Source organism: Phalacrocorax aristotelis, chromosome W (genome assembly GCF_949628215.1).
Source record: "Phalacrocorax aristotelis chromosome W, bGulAri2.1, whole genome shotgun sequence".
Lineage (NCBI taxonomy): Eukaryota > Metazoa > Chordata > Aves > Suliformes > Phalacrocoracidae > Phalacrocorax > Phalacrocorax aristotelis.
In genome coordinates, this window is record NC_134310.1 from 25,616,092 (window position 1) to 25,631,992 (window position 15,901).

At 43.1% G+C, this 15,901-nt stretch overlaps 1 protein-coding gene across 13 annotated transcripts in view; it reads right to left on the bottom strand.

The window, feature by feature from the left end:
* Positions 1-15,901, bottom strand: part of LOC142049445 (erbin-like) — a 159,059-nt gene that overhangs the window by 52,529 nt on the left and 90,629 nt on the right. For all 13 annotated transcript variants that reach the window (XM_075077170.1, XM_075077174.1, XM_075077173.1 and 10 more), the window contains 4 exons: positions 3,365-3,428; positions 1,919-1,993; positions 504-648; positions 14-86 (listed from right to left, as the gene is read on the bottom strand). In XM_075077170.1, coding sequence (XP_074933271.1) covers positions 14-86; positions 504-648; positions 1,919-1,993; positions 3,365-3,428 — 357 coding nt within the window. The remainder of the gene's footprint in view (positions 1-13; positions 87-503; positions 649-1,918; positions 1,994-3,364; positions 3,429-15,901) is intronic.

Genomic DNA, 15,901 nt, shown 5'->3' on the forward strand with positions numbered 1-15,901 from the left:
GTGAAATACCTACCCTCCTATGGAGTCTGGCAAATAAATTAATTGGTTTTCATCAATTTTAAGTGTTGTTACCTTCTTCAGGAAACCTGTAGTAAAATGAACAAGTAAGCCAAAAAGGACATTTGAGTTCATTAAATTTAGTTTTAAGTTTAAATTAAGGGGGAAAAAAGCCTATGGGCAAGCAACCACATATTCTGTATTCCTTTGGCATGCCTATTGTGCTTTTTATCTACTAAGGAAATAAGCAGACAAGCTTACAGAATTTGTTTGCCAGCTTACCATTGGCCAGCCATGAGGGGGGTGGGTGGGGTGTGGTGGTATAAAGTCAAAAATGCTACAAAACAAATATAAGTGTTATTATTCAGCTACATATTACAGCTTTATCCAAAACAGGAACTTTAAATCAATTGAAACTTAAATCTAAAATGGCATTTTTCTATTTTCAAGTGTTCTGTGTCTAAACTATAATCTTTTAAGAACATGAATTAACTAAAAATACAGACCAATAGAGTCTGGCAGTTGCTGAAGTGCATTACTGGATAACAGTAGGTCTTGTAGGCTTTCACAACCTGAAATACCTTCTTCAACTACTTCAATGTTGTTTTTAGAAACATCCAAGTAGGTCAGTTGTTTCAAAGCTCCTATGAACTAAAAGCAAGAAAAATAATACATTCTAGGAAGTGCAAGTTCTAAACAAAAAAAGCTAGCAGATTTGACAACAAACTGTCTCTCAAGTGTAATGCCACAGGAAAAAATAAAACTTATTTATAGTGTTGAAATACAATTTTATGCAAAATATCCAAACTTTATAATGAAATATTTTGTACAGATATGCACAGGTCATGTTTTCCCACACACACAGACACCGCAGTGTCTCTAAAGTCAGTCTTCTGTAAATTCAACTGTTTTATCAGTTATCATGAATCAAGTGTCTGAAGCTTTAGAACAGACTTCAGAGACATACACAGTGTAACATGAGGACATAATTAAGGCTCCAATAAAGACTTTTAATGCTTATTTTTGCTTTTTGTGTAAAACTGCATCCTACTTAACCTCAAAACCACCAACGAATCCCTAATTGTACTAAACTGAAAAAACAGGCCAAAATATAAGTTTGTATTACATTTCCATATGAACCAAGCATAAGCTTAAAGATTTGTGCACACTACTCTACTAAAATCTTCACAGGGAAGATGCAGTCACTTTCACAAATACGGTTTTACTTTTACTGTAGAATTGAAAGGTTTAATACATCCACTCAACTCTTCTTCAAAGAATTAGTCGAAGTGAGGAAAGACAGTAGAGAAGGCAAGAAACCCTCACATCAGAAGACTTCTAATTATCTTAAGTCTGAAAACAGACCAGCTGCTTCCCAAAGTTGAAATACTAGTTTACTTGATCATAAACACAGGTTCAGAAGTACTGCAATAATAGAATTATATGAGGTCCAGGATGATCTAAGAGATGCCAGGAAAACCTGGTTTTAGTCAACAGAACATTTTCTCAGGATCTGGCTATACTCTGTATATACAGGGCAAAAAATGATGAACAGTCATTGCTTGTTTTACAGCTGTGACCAGTAAAAATTCACACAACATATTTATCCCGTAAATTCCTGCTTTCTGTCTAACACAAGATAGTTCCAGCATTTGATGCAGGATTTTTACTCCCTTCCTAAATTGGAACATAATTTTTAGATGAGAGGATTATAAATTTCAATGAAAGAAAAGCTGTGTACCCAACTCTCATGATCAGCGACAATTTCTAAGTAGACTAGTCAAGCATTTAAGTGGCATTTAGCCTTTTGGCTTTAAGTAACATTAAAATTATACATTAACTTTAACATATATGATAGATGACAAAGCAAATACCACTGTAAATTGAAATACTAAATGTTTAACACAGTAAAAGGATTTACCCCTGGAATAAGTGTTAGTCTGTTACTATCCATCCAAAATTCCTTTAACCCACTCAGTTGTTCAAGTACTTCAGGCTGTAAAGGAAACAGGTTTATAAAGACTTCATACAAAAATAGCAAAAGGCAAAAACAACTTCAGTGATTCATCTATTGCAACTTTATGTTAGAAGTATCATGTATCAGAGAAAGACCGTGTCTTGGTAAACATCCATGCTGCATATGCTTTCCTATTTAAACTTCCCTCCTGAGAAAGTAATGCAAGACAGGTGGCTACTGCACCTTAACAACTACAACCAAGTTCTGTTAAACACAGAACTCAATTTTGTTATATTTTAAGTATACAGCATTCTTGCATAAATTTCAATCTCCCAATAATTAACTTTGCGAGATAAAATCTTCAGACTACTTTTCAGACATATCTTTACCCAAAAAGCAGTTTCAAACCTTTCTGTGCTTTTACCAAAAGATCTTAATGAAATAAGTTACCAGTAGTTGACTCTTCTAGATAAAACACTGGTAGAGATGAAGCAATCTGCCAAAAATGTACCCAAACAGGTAATTTTACAGCCTATACTTAGTTCCTGGCTGTTATGGCTAAATGTGGGCCCGAGCATGTTAGTTTAAGGCTCCCACATGAATATCTACAGTGTAATGAGAATATGGCAGTAACAGTAACAGCTAGAAGTGTAATACTACAGAACAATTCCTTAAATACACTTACCTATCTGCCAAACCATGCAGCTAGGCAACTGTTCAGCTCTGAATGATCTGTGGCTAATGAAATACCCTACTGGTAGCACACAGAGGCTTGACTTTGTTATACAGCAGGTCAGCATATTCCACTATACTTCTATTTCAATTCCCTTACGCAGGAAAGTACTTGTAGAAGCAGAGGGGTGTTAAGTGATTGTAAATGGAAGATGTATTTGTCTGACATCATGAACAAGAAACAAGCTGATCCACATTGAAGGAAAAATCTGAGCACCTCAACTGTAAATACTATTTTGAATAATATTCAAACTTATAATTAATATAGTTTTGTTTGGATCTAAATAGTTTGTACACACGAATTAAAGTAGGTTATGCACAGCTTATACAGAACTTGCAACGTCAAATGCATGATGACCAATAAATGTTTAGAATTTATTATAAGTCAAATTATTATATTTATAATTCAAACATATATTACCATTAACTTTTTACCAGTAATGTAGCCACACTATACCACACTGTTTTATTTTCAAATTGAGGAAGAACGCATATTCATAAGAATATGCACATAATTTTTATAACAGGCTCTATCAAGTACTATAAGGTGTATATAATATTTGCTCAGTAGCAAAACTCTTAAAGCTGATTTTTACATTTTCATATTGATTAAAAACAGATTAAAGGATAAAGCGATCTATAAAAGATACAAAGCCCTGTTACTCAGGCAAAACTCACCACTTCTGTGAATTCGTTACTTCCTAAGTCCAGTCTCTCCAGCTGAGTCAGTCTGGACATGGTTCTGCATGGGAAGGGAATTAATAAGGGATTAGATTTAAGAAAACACTGGTTACATCCAATCTTCCTGTATTCATACAAATATATTATTTTAATCAGTATTAAATAGTGATGCTGTTCTGTTACTGGACTGATAACTAAATAAGGTCAAATTTTCACATGCTGTTCAAGTAGGCACACATTAATGATCATGCTGACTGTGTTACACAAAGAGTACACTGCAACTCATCTACAGATTAGTTTACAAAAACTAAAGACCACTAGAGTCATCATCCTTATGATAAAGAGCAACTCTGAAGTTACTCTTCTTCTGAGTGCCTTTCACCTACAGTCCTTTGAGGACTTTTCACCTCCAGTCATAATCAGCGTTCTCAGCAGCCACAGGCTGGTTAACTACACGTTTTCCTCCCAAAGAAAGACCACTGCCTAATAATTAGATAAAACAGAAAAGACCACTGTTGAATCACAGTAACCACCAACACCTTTCTCCCTCTCCAGGCTGCTGACTAAGTTGCTTCCATATGATATGGTCTGGAATCCTAATTAGTCCTCTAGTCCTACAACAAATCAGATTACTAAATTGGATTTCATGACACATCAATACTCTTCAAGTCAATTTAGGGCAAAGATTAAATCAATGACTGAAATAAAGTAAAATCCATTCTTTCAAGCTGTGTTTTGGCAAAATTTTTCCTCCATTTAGGTTTACTTTGGGGACCCCATAAAGAATATCTACCACTGCACATGGTTGTCTATACAGTAAAGATGCCTTATTTATTGAAAGTAAGTTTATTTCATGAATAATATTAATAATCACTTAATCTCCAACAAGGATTACACTCAACATCATCTACAGACTTGATTTTCATTACATTATAGTAATCATGCTAGGGACAAACTAGGAATTTAGCATAAATAAGTAAAGACATGATCAAGACAAATGCAGAAGCCATTTTTATTGCACTGAACACACAGTACACACAGGCTTTAGGGGAAAGCCTTTAACTCACATTCCCACTGTCTCAAAGAAGAAAGAAAAAAACCCAACCTACAAAACTCCCACACAAACATGAGAAGGCTACCTCCAGAAGAACCCGAGAAACATTTTCCCCTCATTTCTCAAAGCTCATAAACAGGATGAACAATAAGCCAACTGCTAAAAGTCATTTTCCAAAGTCTAACAAATTATTTAAGTCCCTCTGAAATACTGTGTAAGGTGAATTTCTCAAAGCTTTATGAGACTGTGCCAATAACAATTTTAGTGCCATATGCTGTGAATATATTTGCCCCAATGTGTCTCCCTGAAGCACAGCTGAAGACTCACTTAAAGGATCTAGCGTATCATTCTGCGGCTTTCAAAACTTTGTGGACAACACCATAATCTGTTTTAACTGACGGCTTCAATTTAAAAAGGTTTTCAATTTCTTCTGTTTTCAAGCTATGCTAGCTAGACTGTGGGCTACTAGAGAGAGCAGTCCAAAACTCCACTGACAATCTAAGTTTCAGCCTCAAAAAGCAGATTAAGGGAGAGCACAGCTTTGTGGGATTGAATTTGACAAATTAGTTTCAATACAGATAAATGATTATTTGGGAAAAAGAGGCTTATTTTAATATTTTTAGAGTCCTTTTATTTCAACAGTTCTTAGACAGTGCCTTGATTTTTATTTGAACTGAATTTTCAGCTTAAAAATAAATACAAATTTTAAAAATTAAGGAAAAATGAGGTAACCAACAAAATTTAAAAAGTTCAATCTGATTTAAGTGAATTTTGATGAGGCTGAATTGAAATGGTCAGCTGGGGCTTTCTACTGCAGTTTGAGATAAAAGGATTTTTTTTCTTTTAGTTCCACATGAACTCTTCTCTTTTTATTTTAATGGTTTGGTAAAAAGAAAAAAAAAATCAATCTTCCAAACCAATAAACTCCAAGGTCTGAGTGATTTTTCCCCCACTTCCTCCTGTACACCATTCAACTCTGAGGCCAAACTGTTTACACAGCTAACACCAGATTCACAGAATCTAAGCAATAATGCCTGCCCCTCCCCACTGCCAAATTACACCAGATACAGAAATTCCGCTCCAAATAAACCCAAGATCTAGGTGATCCCTCCCCTTCCTATCCTGCTAGTGCTACATCCTCGATGGCTTTAAGGCAACCCAAAGTTGCCTTTCTTGTCTCAGTCTTCACTGTAATATTTACAAAAACAACCCCACACAAACAGTTACAGTTACAGTTTTTCCACCAAGGGCCCTGGCCTTACCATTTGGAACCAGAACAAATATTTGCAAACCTCTCTCAAATAACTGAAAAATTAATGTTATGTAACTTTGACAGTATAACAAAGCAACTTTACATATTTTAAGCCTTTTTCTCCCCCCCCCCAAATTTCTCTAATCTAGTAAACATAGCCACTTCACTGTAACATACATATAATGTGTTTGCAAGACCAGGGCCTCAGTAATTTTCCTCCTCTTCCCCACTGCCTGCCTAATTTATAGCACTTTCAGCTATTTTATGGGAATGCTTCCTAAAACTAATATATCTCTTTGCTTTTCTCTATTTGTTATAGAGCAACTATACCTTCAGAAAAAATGCAAAGCTTTTCATACACTGAAAATGTTAAAGTAACAGAAAAATTCAATGCTAAAGGAAGAGGAATACAGGACTGGCAACAAAAATTTACCAGATCACTGAGATCTATTTCTCTCTCTGCCACAGCATTATGCAATCCCTTTCATAAACTGAAAAATCTGTTTCATAATTCATATTATTGAACTTGCTGTCAAATCAATCCAAGACTAACAGAACAGGTAGTCTAAATTATGCCTCAGATCCTAAAGCTGTAAAATAGTCAACCTCACTAAGGGTAACAATACCACTTACTTCCATTAGCAATTTGAGAGGTGTGAGTGATAGGCAAGATAGGGCCCTGAATCATCATAATTACACCTTCAAATAACTTGCTCCTACTGGTACGTCTTATTAGCTTAAAAAAAAAACCCCAAAACCAACCAACAACCCTTTGGCTTTTCTACACTGTGTAAGTTCAAATTTCCACATTGGCTTCTGTTGTGACATAATAGTTAAAGGCAGGCCACAGATGCCTTTGTTGGCCAGGTCAACTGCTGCATGGTTGTACTATCCTGAAAGGCAGATTCACCTCTTGCATACTATGGACACCACAATAAATTTTACTCCCCAGTGTACACCACTGTCTAAGGTTAGAAAGCAATTTAAGAATATCATCCAGAGATCTGCCCCAAGGCTGAATAGCTATGCATGGCAGGTTATGTGGGATAGTATGGGCAAATGCCTAAGACAGTGGGCACCCCCAGTGTACTGAGACTTCACTCCTGAACAAGTGCAGAATCCTGAAAAATTAGTAGAATATCTGGAGGAAGTATGTGGCGATCCTGGCAATCCCAGAGAGACACAAATCACTGCAATGTGCTGGGGCCTGGCCCATGCCTATCAAGCCCTGTTTAACACTATTCAGTACCCCAAAGGTGAAGAGAAGGTCTCTGGATCTAAAAAGACAAGGACAAGGAAAGCGAGAAGCACTGCGGCCACTCAAACCCCTACAATAGATGCTGCGGCTACTCCAACCTCGGTGACAAGTGTTGCAGCTGAATCAGAGGACCAACCTGTGCCAGTATCAGTTGCCCTTATACACAAGAAGAAATCCTGGAAGAGAAAGTCAACTCATTTGGAAAGAGATGATGAAGTGTGGGGGATGAATTTGCAAGTAACTTAACACTGTTTGACACATCCTTGAACTGAAGCAACGCGGCAGTAAAAAACAGACACAGGAGTGTGGGAATGCCAAGAAGGATTTAAGTAAGCAAAACCAAATGAGGTAGCGCAAACAGAACAGCCTATTAGAATGTAGCATAAGGCGCGTGCTCAGAGCTAGCTGACGAATAACAAATTGTGCATGTGATCGCGTGAGGAATGTGTTGAAAAGATATATAAGCAGTGAAAAGCTGACAATAAAGGTCTTCTGCAAAACATCTGTCAGGAGTTTGTGACATTCATCCCTGCAAATGGTGACCCCCAACGTGGGAGTGCAATGCTGAGGAGCAGCATCCGCAGGGACCCCAGCCGGACGAATCAAGCTGATGGCGGGACCGCAGCTTTAATCCCGGTACATCATCTTAATATTACAGGTGAGTGGCTGGGGCAGTAAGCATGGGAGCTAATCTCTCTGCCAAAGAAGTGGTGATTGTTAAGTTACTGATTCAGTTATTAAGCAAGCGAGGCATTAAATATGATACTTTTAAAGTAAAGTTATTACTGAAATTCCTGCAAAAGCATGGGGCTCCATCAACAGTCTCAGCAGTGTTCGATGTTAAAACATGGGAAGAAGCGGGGACAACAGTATGGGAGGCCGCCTCCCGGGGGGATGAGACTGCCAAGGAGGTGATGAACACCTGGCAGCTGGTGTTGGAAACATTAAAGTCCTGGCAAGCAGAGAAAAGGGTGGAAACCATAGCTGCGCAGACGGTGACCGGAGGTGAGGACAAGGGCGATGGGACTCCCTGTAGGGAGTCCCTGCCAGAAAATGACTTAGTAGATTTAGATGCAGACACATAGCCATTGCCGTTACCCCTGTTAAAGCTGACGGCTCCGCCGTCCATACTGCCCGTGACAGCTGTTTTACAGCTGCCAACGTCCTTTGACCCCCGGAACCGATGGAAACAACTGCAACAAGATGCAATAAAGGAGGAAGGGGTGGCAGGACTAGTCTTTCCAGTATCGATCAGAGATGGAGGACCCAATGAGTGGGGCCCTTTTCAATGGGATCTAATAAAAGAATTAAGAAAAATGGTAACTACATATGGGCTTGCAGCTCCATTTTCCCAATCTCTGCTTGAAAATGTGATGACAGGGCAATTATTGTGTCCCTATGATTTACAAACAATAGCGGCTATGATATTAATACCAACGCAGAAGTTGTTGTGGGAGCAAAAATGGAGGGAACTTTGTGAACAAGCTGCCCTTCAAAATTTAGAACAACGGCAAGGAGAACCTCTTTTAGGGGCAGGCATATCACAGTTAATGGGCATGGATCCTATAGCGGACCCGCGCCTACAGGCGTGGTTGGATGAGAATATACTCTGACAGTCTGCCACTCTCACTCTTCAAGCTATGTTAAAAATTCCGGAAGCTGGAAAGCCATCTCTATCATTTACTCGAGTCCAACAGCAGCCAAACGAACCCTATATGCAGTTTGTGGATCGCTTGCGGGATGCATTAGACAAGCAGGTAGACAACAGAGAAGCAAAAGAAGCGCTGCTGTTGAAATTAGCGGTAGAAAATGCAAATACCGATTGTAAAAAGATATTACAAATGCTGCCAATCAATACTAATATGGTGCAAATGATTGAGGCTTGCAACTGTGTCGGCTCTATTGCTCATCAAACGGAGTCCTTAGCATCAGCCTTTGCAGCAGCTTTAACAATGAATAGGGACATGAAGAAGCAGTGCTACCACTGTGGAAGCCCAGACCACTTAGTTATTGAGTGCCCTCAACAAAGACAAGGAGGAGGAGCCCCTAGTGTGCCCGCTGCGCCGTCCACGCTTTGCCCAAGGTGTGGTAAAGGACGCCATTGGGCGAGCCAGTGCAGATCCAAATATAACGCAGATGGACAGCCCCGTTTCCGGCAGGGAAATGGGAGGCGTAGCGCGGGGCGAGGTCATGCAATGACACAAGCTCCCTCGTCACAAGAACCAAAGCGGGGTCCCCCGATGGGAACAGCGTCACATGTGATGGTTGCACAATCTCCAACTCCACCTGGAATGCAACCACCCCCCTTACCACCGTGGGCGCCCTCTCCACCAGCACCCGAGGGAGTGCTGGACTGGATGTTGCCACAGTAGAAGATTCACCTCTCTGGGACACACATGTACATCACATTCCATTGAATGTGAAGGGGCCAATTGGGGGAGGGTGTAGTGCACTGTTGCTAGGTCGTTTCAGTACCACCATGACAGGCCTGTTTGTCCTCCCCAGAGTAATTGATGTTGATTATAGTGGCCAAATACAAGCTATGGTTTGGACACCGGCCCCACCACTGTCAGTTCCGAAAGGAGCCCGGATTGCGCAGTTAATACTTTTTCGAGCAATAGTACTGACAGCCAGTGAAACAAGCTGCGGCTCTGCTGGGTTTGGATTGACAGGGCAACCAGCTGTTTTTTGGACGTCAGATATCACGTGACATCGTCCAACTATACATGTAACCCTGTGGAATCCTACCGAGCAGCCACAGACGAGCCAACGCACGATACAGGCACAGATGTTACAGTTATCGCAGCCTTCCACATGGCCTACAACATCCCCAGCTAGCGGATTAGTAGGAGTCAGAGGCCTGTCCAGCACATTTCAAAGTTCTACAATCCTCACGATAAAGACCCAAGAGGGAATGACATGTGCTGTTCGTCCTTATATCACACCGATTCCCATCAGCCTGTTGGGATGTGATGTGATGGGACAGTGCAAATTTACTATCTCCACCCCTGAACGTTTTTGGTAGCGGCCATTGAGGTGCGACCGCCGCTCCGCCTCAAATGGGCAAGAGAGACCCCTGTATGGGTGGATCAATGGCCGCTTACCCAGGAAAAGGTCGCAGCCCTACAGGAGCTGGTCCAGGACCAGCTTGCGCAAGGACACATAGTACCAACAAACAGTCCATGGAATTCCCCAGTATTTGTAATCAAAAAGAAAAGTGGAAAATGGAGATTATTGCATGATTTACGGCAAATAAACACAGTCATAGAGGATATGGGCTCGTTACAACCAGGCCTACCATCACCTACAATGATTCCATCCAATTGGAATAGAATCATTGTCGATCTGAAAGACTGCTTTTTTACCATCCCATTGCACCCAGACAATGCTCCAAAATTTGCTTTTTCAGTGCCAAAACTTAATAAGGGGGAGCCAATGGATCGATATCACTGGACTGTACTCCCTCAGGGAATGAAAAACTCCCCAACAATGTGTCAGTCATATGTTGCAAAGGCAATTCAGCCAATTAGACAATGTTATCCAAATATTTCCATGTACCATTACATGGACGATCTATTGTTAGCGGGGCCAACTTGTACTGTGCTCGAAGAGGCCCCTTCAGGCCTTAAAGCAAGCACTGCAGGATGCAGGACTTCAGATAGCCCCTGAAAAGATACAGACAGAACCTCCGTGGAGGTATTTAGGATGGAAAATTTTTGAACAAACCATCCAGCCTCAAAACGTGGGAATAACCGCCAGTATTTGGACCTTAAATGATGTACAGAAACTATTAGGTAATATTAATTGGATTTGAACCCAATGCAGCATTGACAATGCCACTCTTACTCCCCTGTTTGACCTGTTAAAAGGAGACACTGATATAAACGCACCACGAAGTTGGACACCAGAGGCACAACAAGCACTACAGATAATCAATGACAAACTGTTGAATCAACAATGCCATCGTCGCAGTGAAGACATCTGTGCTGGTTTTGGCTGAGAAAGGGTTAATTCTCCTCCCTGGGGGGAGGGGCAGCTACCTTTCTAGCTTCCCTGGCTCTGCCGTGTGGGCGGGAGGCTGGGAGGGGCAAGGCCACGGCGGGGGCGGGCGGCTGACCAGTATATTAAGTGGCTTGGGAGCGGCGTGGCATCGGGTTGGCAGGTGGTGAGTGGCTGCGTTACATGCAGTTTGTTTCAGTGGTTCATTCCTCTCCCTTCCCCCCCCACCCCAGGTTTTGCGCCTCTCGTTGTTCTCCTTCACATTGCATTTTTGTTGTTGTTCATTTTAATTTTAATCATAAAACTGTTCTTATCTCAACCCACGAGTGCTACCCTTCTGATTCTCTACCCCATCCCACCAGTGGGGGAGTGAGCGAGCGACTGTGTGGGGCTGAGCTGCCGGCTAAATCACGAGTCTTTTTGGCGCCCAAAGTGGGGCTCAAGGGTTGGAGATTATAACAGCTGCTGGTCACAGCACCATGTGGTCCTTTTTGCAGTTGGTGTTCAAGATTGGTGTTGCTTTGTTTGTTCTGCTGTGTTCTGCTGTGATTAGTAATGTTTTGCCTACAAGATTTGTTATACAAACACTTGTTTTCAGCTTTATCTGGTATTTGGGGTTTTTGCTGGAACCATTACTGTACTTTGGATACCACCTTGTTGAGGCAATTAGCAATTATACCTCCTCCTCTGAGAGACTTTATATGGAGGAAATACAGAAGAGTACCTTTGCAACTTTGTTCTATGATGTCTCTGCCTCTATTACAACCACCTTTTTGTATCTTGAACATCCTTGGGTGGTTAAGGTAATCTTATTGTTAGTTCTTGGGCATGTTGTTTTGGTTTTGACCAAGCAGCTTAAGAATATTACCCAGAAATCTGCCCCAAGGCTTGATAGTCACGAGTGGCAGGACATGTGGGATAGCATGGGCAAATACCTAGGGCAGTGGGCACCCCCAGTGTTTTGGAGTTTCACCCCCGAACAAGTGCAGAATCCTGAAAAGCTAGTAGAATATTTGGAGAAAGTATGTTGTTTTGCTGGGAGCTCCAGAGAGACACAGATAACTGCAATGTGCTGGCGCCTGGCCCATGCATACTGAGCCCTGCTCAGCAGTATTCAGGGCTCCCAAGGGGAAGAGAAGGCATCTGGATTGAAAGGCAAAGTGACAGGCACTGTGGCCACTCAAAACCCCACGACAAGTACTGGAGCTGACTCAGAGAATCAACCTGTGCCAGTATCAGTTGCCCCCATACACAAGATGAAATATTGGAAGTGGACGTCAACTCGTTTAGAAGGGGATGATGAAAAAGCAGGGTCGTCATGAGGAGAGGAGGAGGAAGTCATAAATTAAATAGAGACCACCCGATCCCTGTCCTTGAGTGAGCTGTGAGATATGTGAAAACATTTCAGCCGTCGTTCAGGTGAGCACACTGCCACCTGGCTGCTCCGATGCTGGGATAATGGGGCCAGTAGCCTGGAACTAGAGGGAAAAGAAGCCAAACAACTGGGATCCCTTTCTGGGGAAGGGGGCGTTGACAAAGCAATTGGGAAAAAACCACAAGCCCTCAGCCTCTGGAGGCGACTCCTGTCTGGAGTGAAGGAAAGGTATCCCTTTAAAGAAGATGTTACATATCGCCCAGGAAAATGGACAACTATGGAGAAAGGCATCCAGTATCTAAGGGAATTAACTGTGCTTGAGGTGATTTATGGTGACCTGGACGATCAACAGTCATCCAAAGATCCAGATGAAGCCGAGTGCACACGACCCATGTGGCAGAAGTTTGTACGGAGCGCACCATCCTCGCATGCAAACTCATTGGCAGTGATGTCCTGGAAAGATGACAAGACACCAACAGTGGCAGAGGTGATTGATAGACTCCGGGATTACGAAACAAATATCTCTTCCTCGCTTGTCTCTGCTGTGGAGGAAATATCCCAAGAGGTCCAGCAACTCAAAGAAGATCTGTCCTACTCCCCACCTCGACAGAGCAGTGTCTCAGCTGTTTGGAATAAGCATCCTTTGGCTCAAAGGAGGGGATACACACCACAGGCCAAACTATGGTTATACCTGCGTGACCACGGAGAGGACATGATGAGGTGGGATGGCAAGCCTACCTCGACCCTAGAGGCACGAGTATGTGAGCTGCAGGGAAGAACAGTCACTCAGGGAGGCTCTTCCAGGAAAGCTGCTGCTCCAATTTCCAGTGAGCCAGTCCCCAGACAGAGGAGTAGAAGTGCTGATTTTTTTTCTAAGCCTAATAGAGAGACTCCTGACAAACATTTACAGGAAGTGAGTTGTGAATGCCATGATCAAGACTAGAGGGGGCCCTGCCTCCAGCCAGGTGGAGGAAAGGGATAACTGGGCTTACTGGACTGTGTGGATCCAATGGCCTGGCACATCTGACCCACAGGAGTATAAAGCTTTAGTGGACACCGGCGCACAGTGCACCTTAATGCCATCAAACTATATAGGGGCAGAACCCATCAGTATTGCTGGAGTGACAGGGGGATCCCAAGAGCTAACTGTATTGGAGGCCAAAGTAAGCCTAACCAGGAATGAGTGGCAAAAGCACCCCATTGTGACTGGCCCAGAGGCTCCGTGCATCCTTGGCATAGACTACCTCAGGAGAGGGTATTTCAAGGACCCAAAAGGGTACAGGTGGGCTTTTGGTGTAGCTGCCTTGGAGACGGAGGAAATTAAACAGCTGTCTACCTTGCCTGGCCTCTCGAAGGACCTTTCTGTTGTGGGGTTGCTGAAGGTCAAAGAACAACAAGTGCCAATCGCCACCACAACAGTGCACCAGCGGCAATATCGCACTAACCGAGACTCCCTGATCCCCATCCATGAGCTCATTCACCAACTGAGGATCCAAGGAGTCATCAGTAAGACTCACTCACCCTTTAACAGTCCCATATGGGCAGTGCGGAAGTTCTATGGAGAGTGGAGGTTAACAGCAGAATATCGTGGCCTGAACGAAATCACGCCGCAACTGAGTGCTGCTGTGCCAGACATGCTAGAACTTCAATACGAACTGGAGTCCAAGGCAGCCAAGTAGTATGCCACAACTGATAATGTTAATGCATTCTTCTCAATCCCTCTGGCAGCAGAGCGCAGGCCAGAGTTTGCTTTCACTTGGAGGGGTGTCCAGGACACCTGGAATCGACTGCCCCAGGGGTGGTAACACACGCCTACCATTTGCCATGGACTGATCCATAATGCATTGGAACCAAGTGGAGCTCTGGAACACCTTCCATACATTGATGACATCACCATGTGGGGCAACACAGCAGAAAATGTTTTTGAGAAAGGGAAGAAAATAGTCCAAATCCTTCTGAAAGCCGGTTTTGCCATAAAACAAAGTTAGAGGGACCCACAGAAGAAATACAGTTCTTAGGAATCAAATGGCAAGATGGACGTCATCAGATCCCAATGGATGTGATCAACAAAATAACAGCCATGTCTCCACCAACTAGCAAAAAGGCAACACAAGCTTTCTTGGGCGTTTTGGGTTCTTAGAGAATGCATATTCCAGATTACAGTGTGATCATAAGCCCTCTCTTTCAAGTGACCTGGAAGAAGAATGATTTCAATTGGGGCCCTGAGCAACAACAGGTCTTTGAACAGATTAAACAGGAGATAGTTCATGCAGTAGGCCTTGGGCCAGTCCGGGCAGGATAAGATGTAAAAAATGTGCTCTACACTGCAGCGGGGGAGAATGGTCCTACCTGGAGCCTCTGGCAGAAAGCACCAGGGAAGAGCTGAGGTCGACCCCTAGGGTTTTGGAGTCGGGGATACATAGGGTCCGATGCCCGCTATACTCCAACTGAAAAAGAGATATTGGCAGTATATGAAGGGGTTCGAGCTGCCTCAGAAGTGGTTGGTACTGAGGCACAGCTGCTCCTGGCACCCTGACTGCCAGTGCTGGGATGGATGTTCAAAGGAAACATCCCCTCTACACACCATGCAAGTGATGCTACATGGAGTAAATGGGTTGCACTGATCATCCAGCGGGCTCGAGTAGGAAACCCCAGGCACCCAGGAATCTTGGAAGTGATCATGGACTGGCCAGACAGCAAAGATTTTGGAATATCACCAGAGGAGGAAATGACACGTACTGAAGAAGCCCCACTCTATAACAAACTGCCAGAAGATGAAAAGCAATATGCCCTGTTCACCGATGGCTCCTGTCGTCTTGTGGGAAAGCACCAGAGATGGAAGGCTGCTGTATGGAGTCCTATACGACAAGTTGCAGAAACTGCTGAAGGAGAAGGTGAATCAAGCCAGTTTGCAGGGGTAAAGGCCATCCAGCTGGCCTTAGATATTGCTGAATGGGAAAAGTGGCCAGTGCTCTATCTGACTCCTGGATGGTGGCAAATGCCCTGTGGGGGCGATAAAACAATGGAAGCAGAACAACTGTCAGGGCAGAGGCAAACCCATCTGGGCTGCTGCATTGCTACAAGATATTGCTGCCCGCGTAGAGAACCTGGTTGTGAAAGTACGTCATGTGGATGCTCACGTCCCCAAGAGTCGGGCCACTGAAGAACACTGAAACAACTAGCAGGTGGATCAGGCTGCCAAGATTGAAGTGGCTGAGGTGGATCTGGACTGGCAACATAAGGGTGAACTATTTCTAGCTCGGTGGGCCCATGACACCTCAGGCCATCAAGGGAGAGATGCAACATACTGATGGGCTTGTGGTCGAGGGGTGGACTTGACCACGGACGCTATTGCACAGGTTATCTATGAATGTGAAACATGCGCTGCAATCAAGCAAGCGAAGCGTGTAAAACCTATGTGGTATGGGGGACCATGGCTGAAATATCAATATGGGCAGGCCTGGCAGATTGATTATACCACACTCCCACAAACCCGCCAAGGCAAGCGCCATGTGCTTACAATAGTAGGAAGAAATCACGAGATGGCTAGAAACATATCCTGTGCCCCATTCCACCGCCCAGAACACTATCCTGGG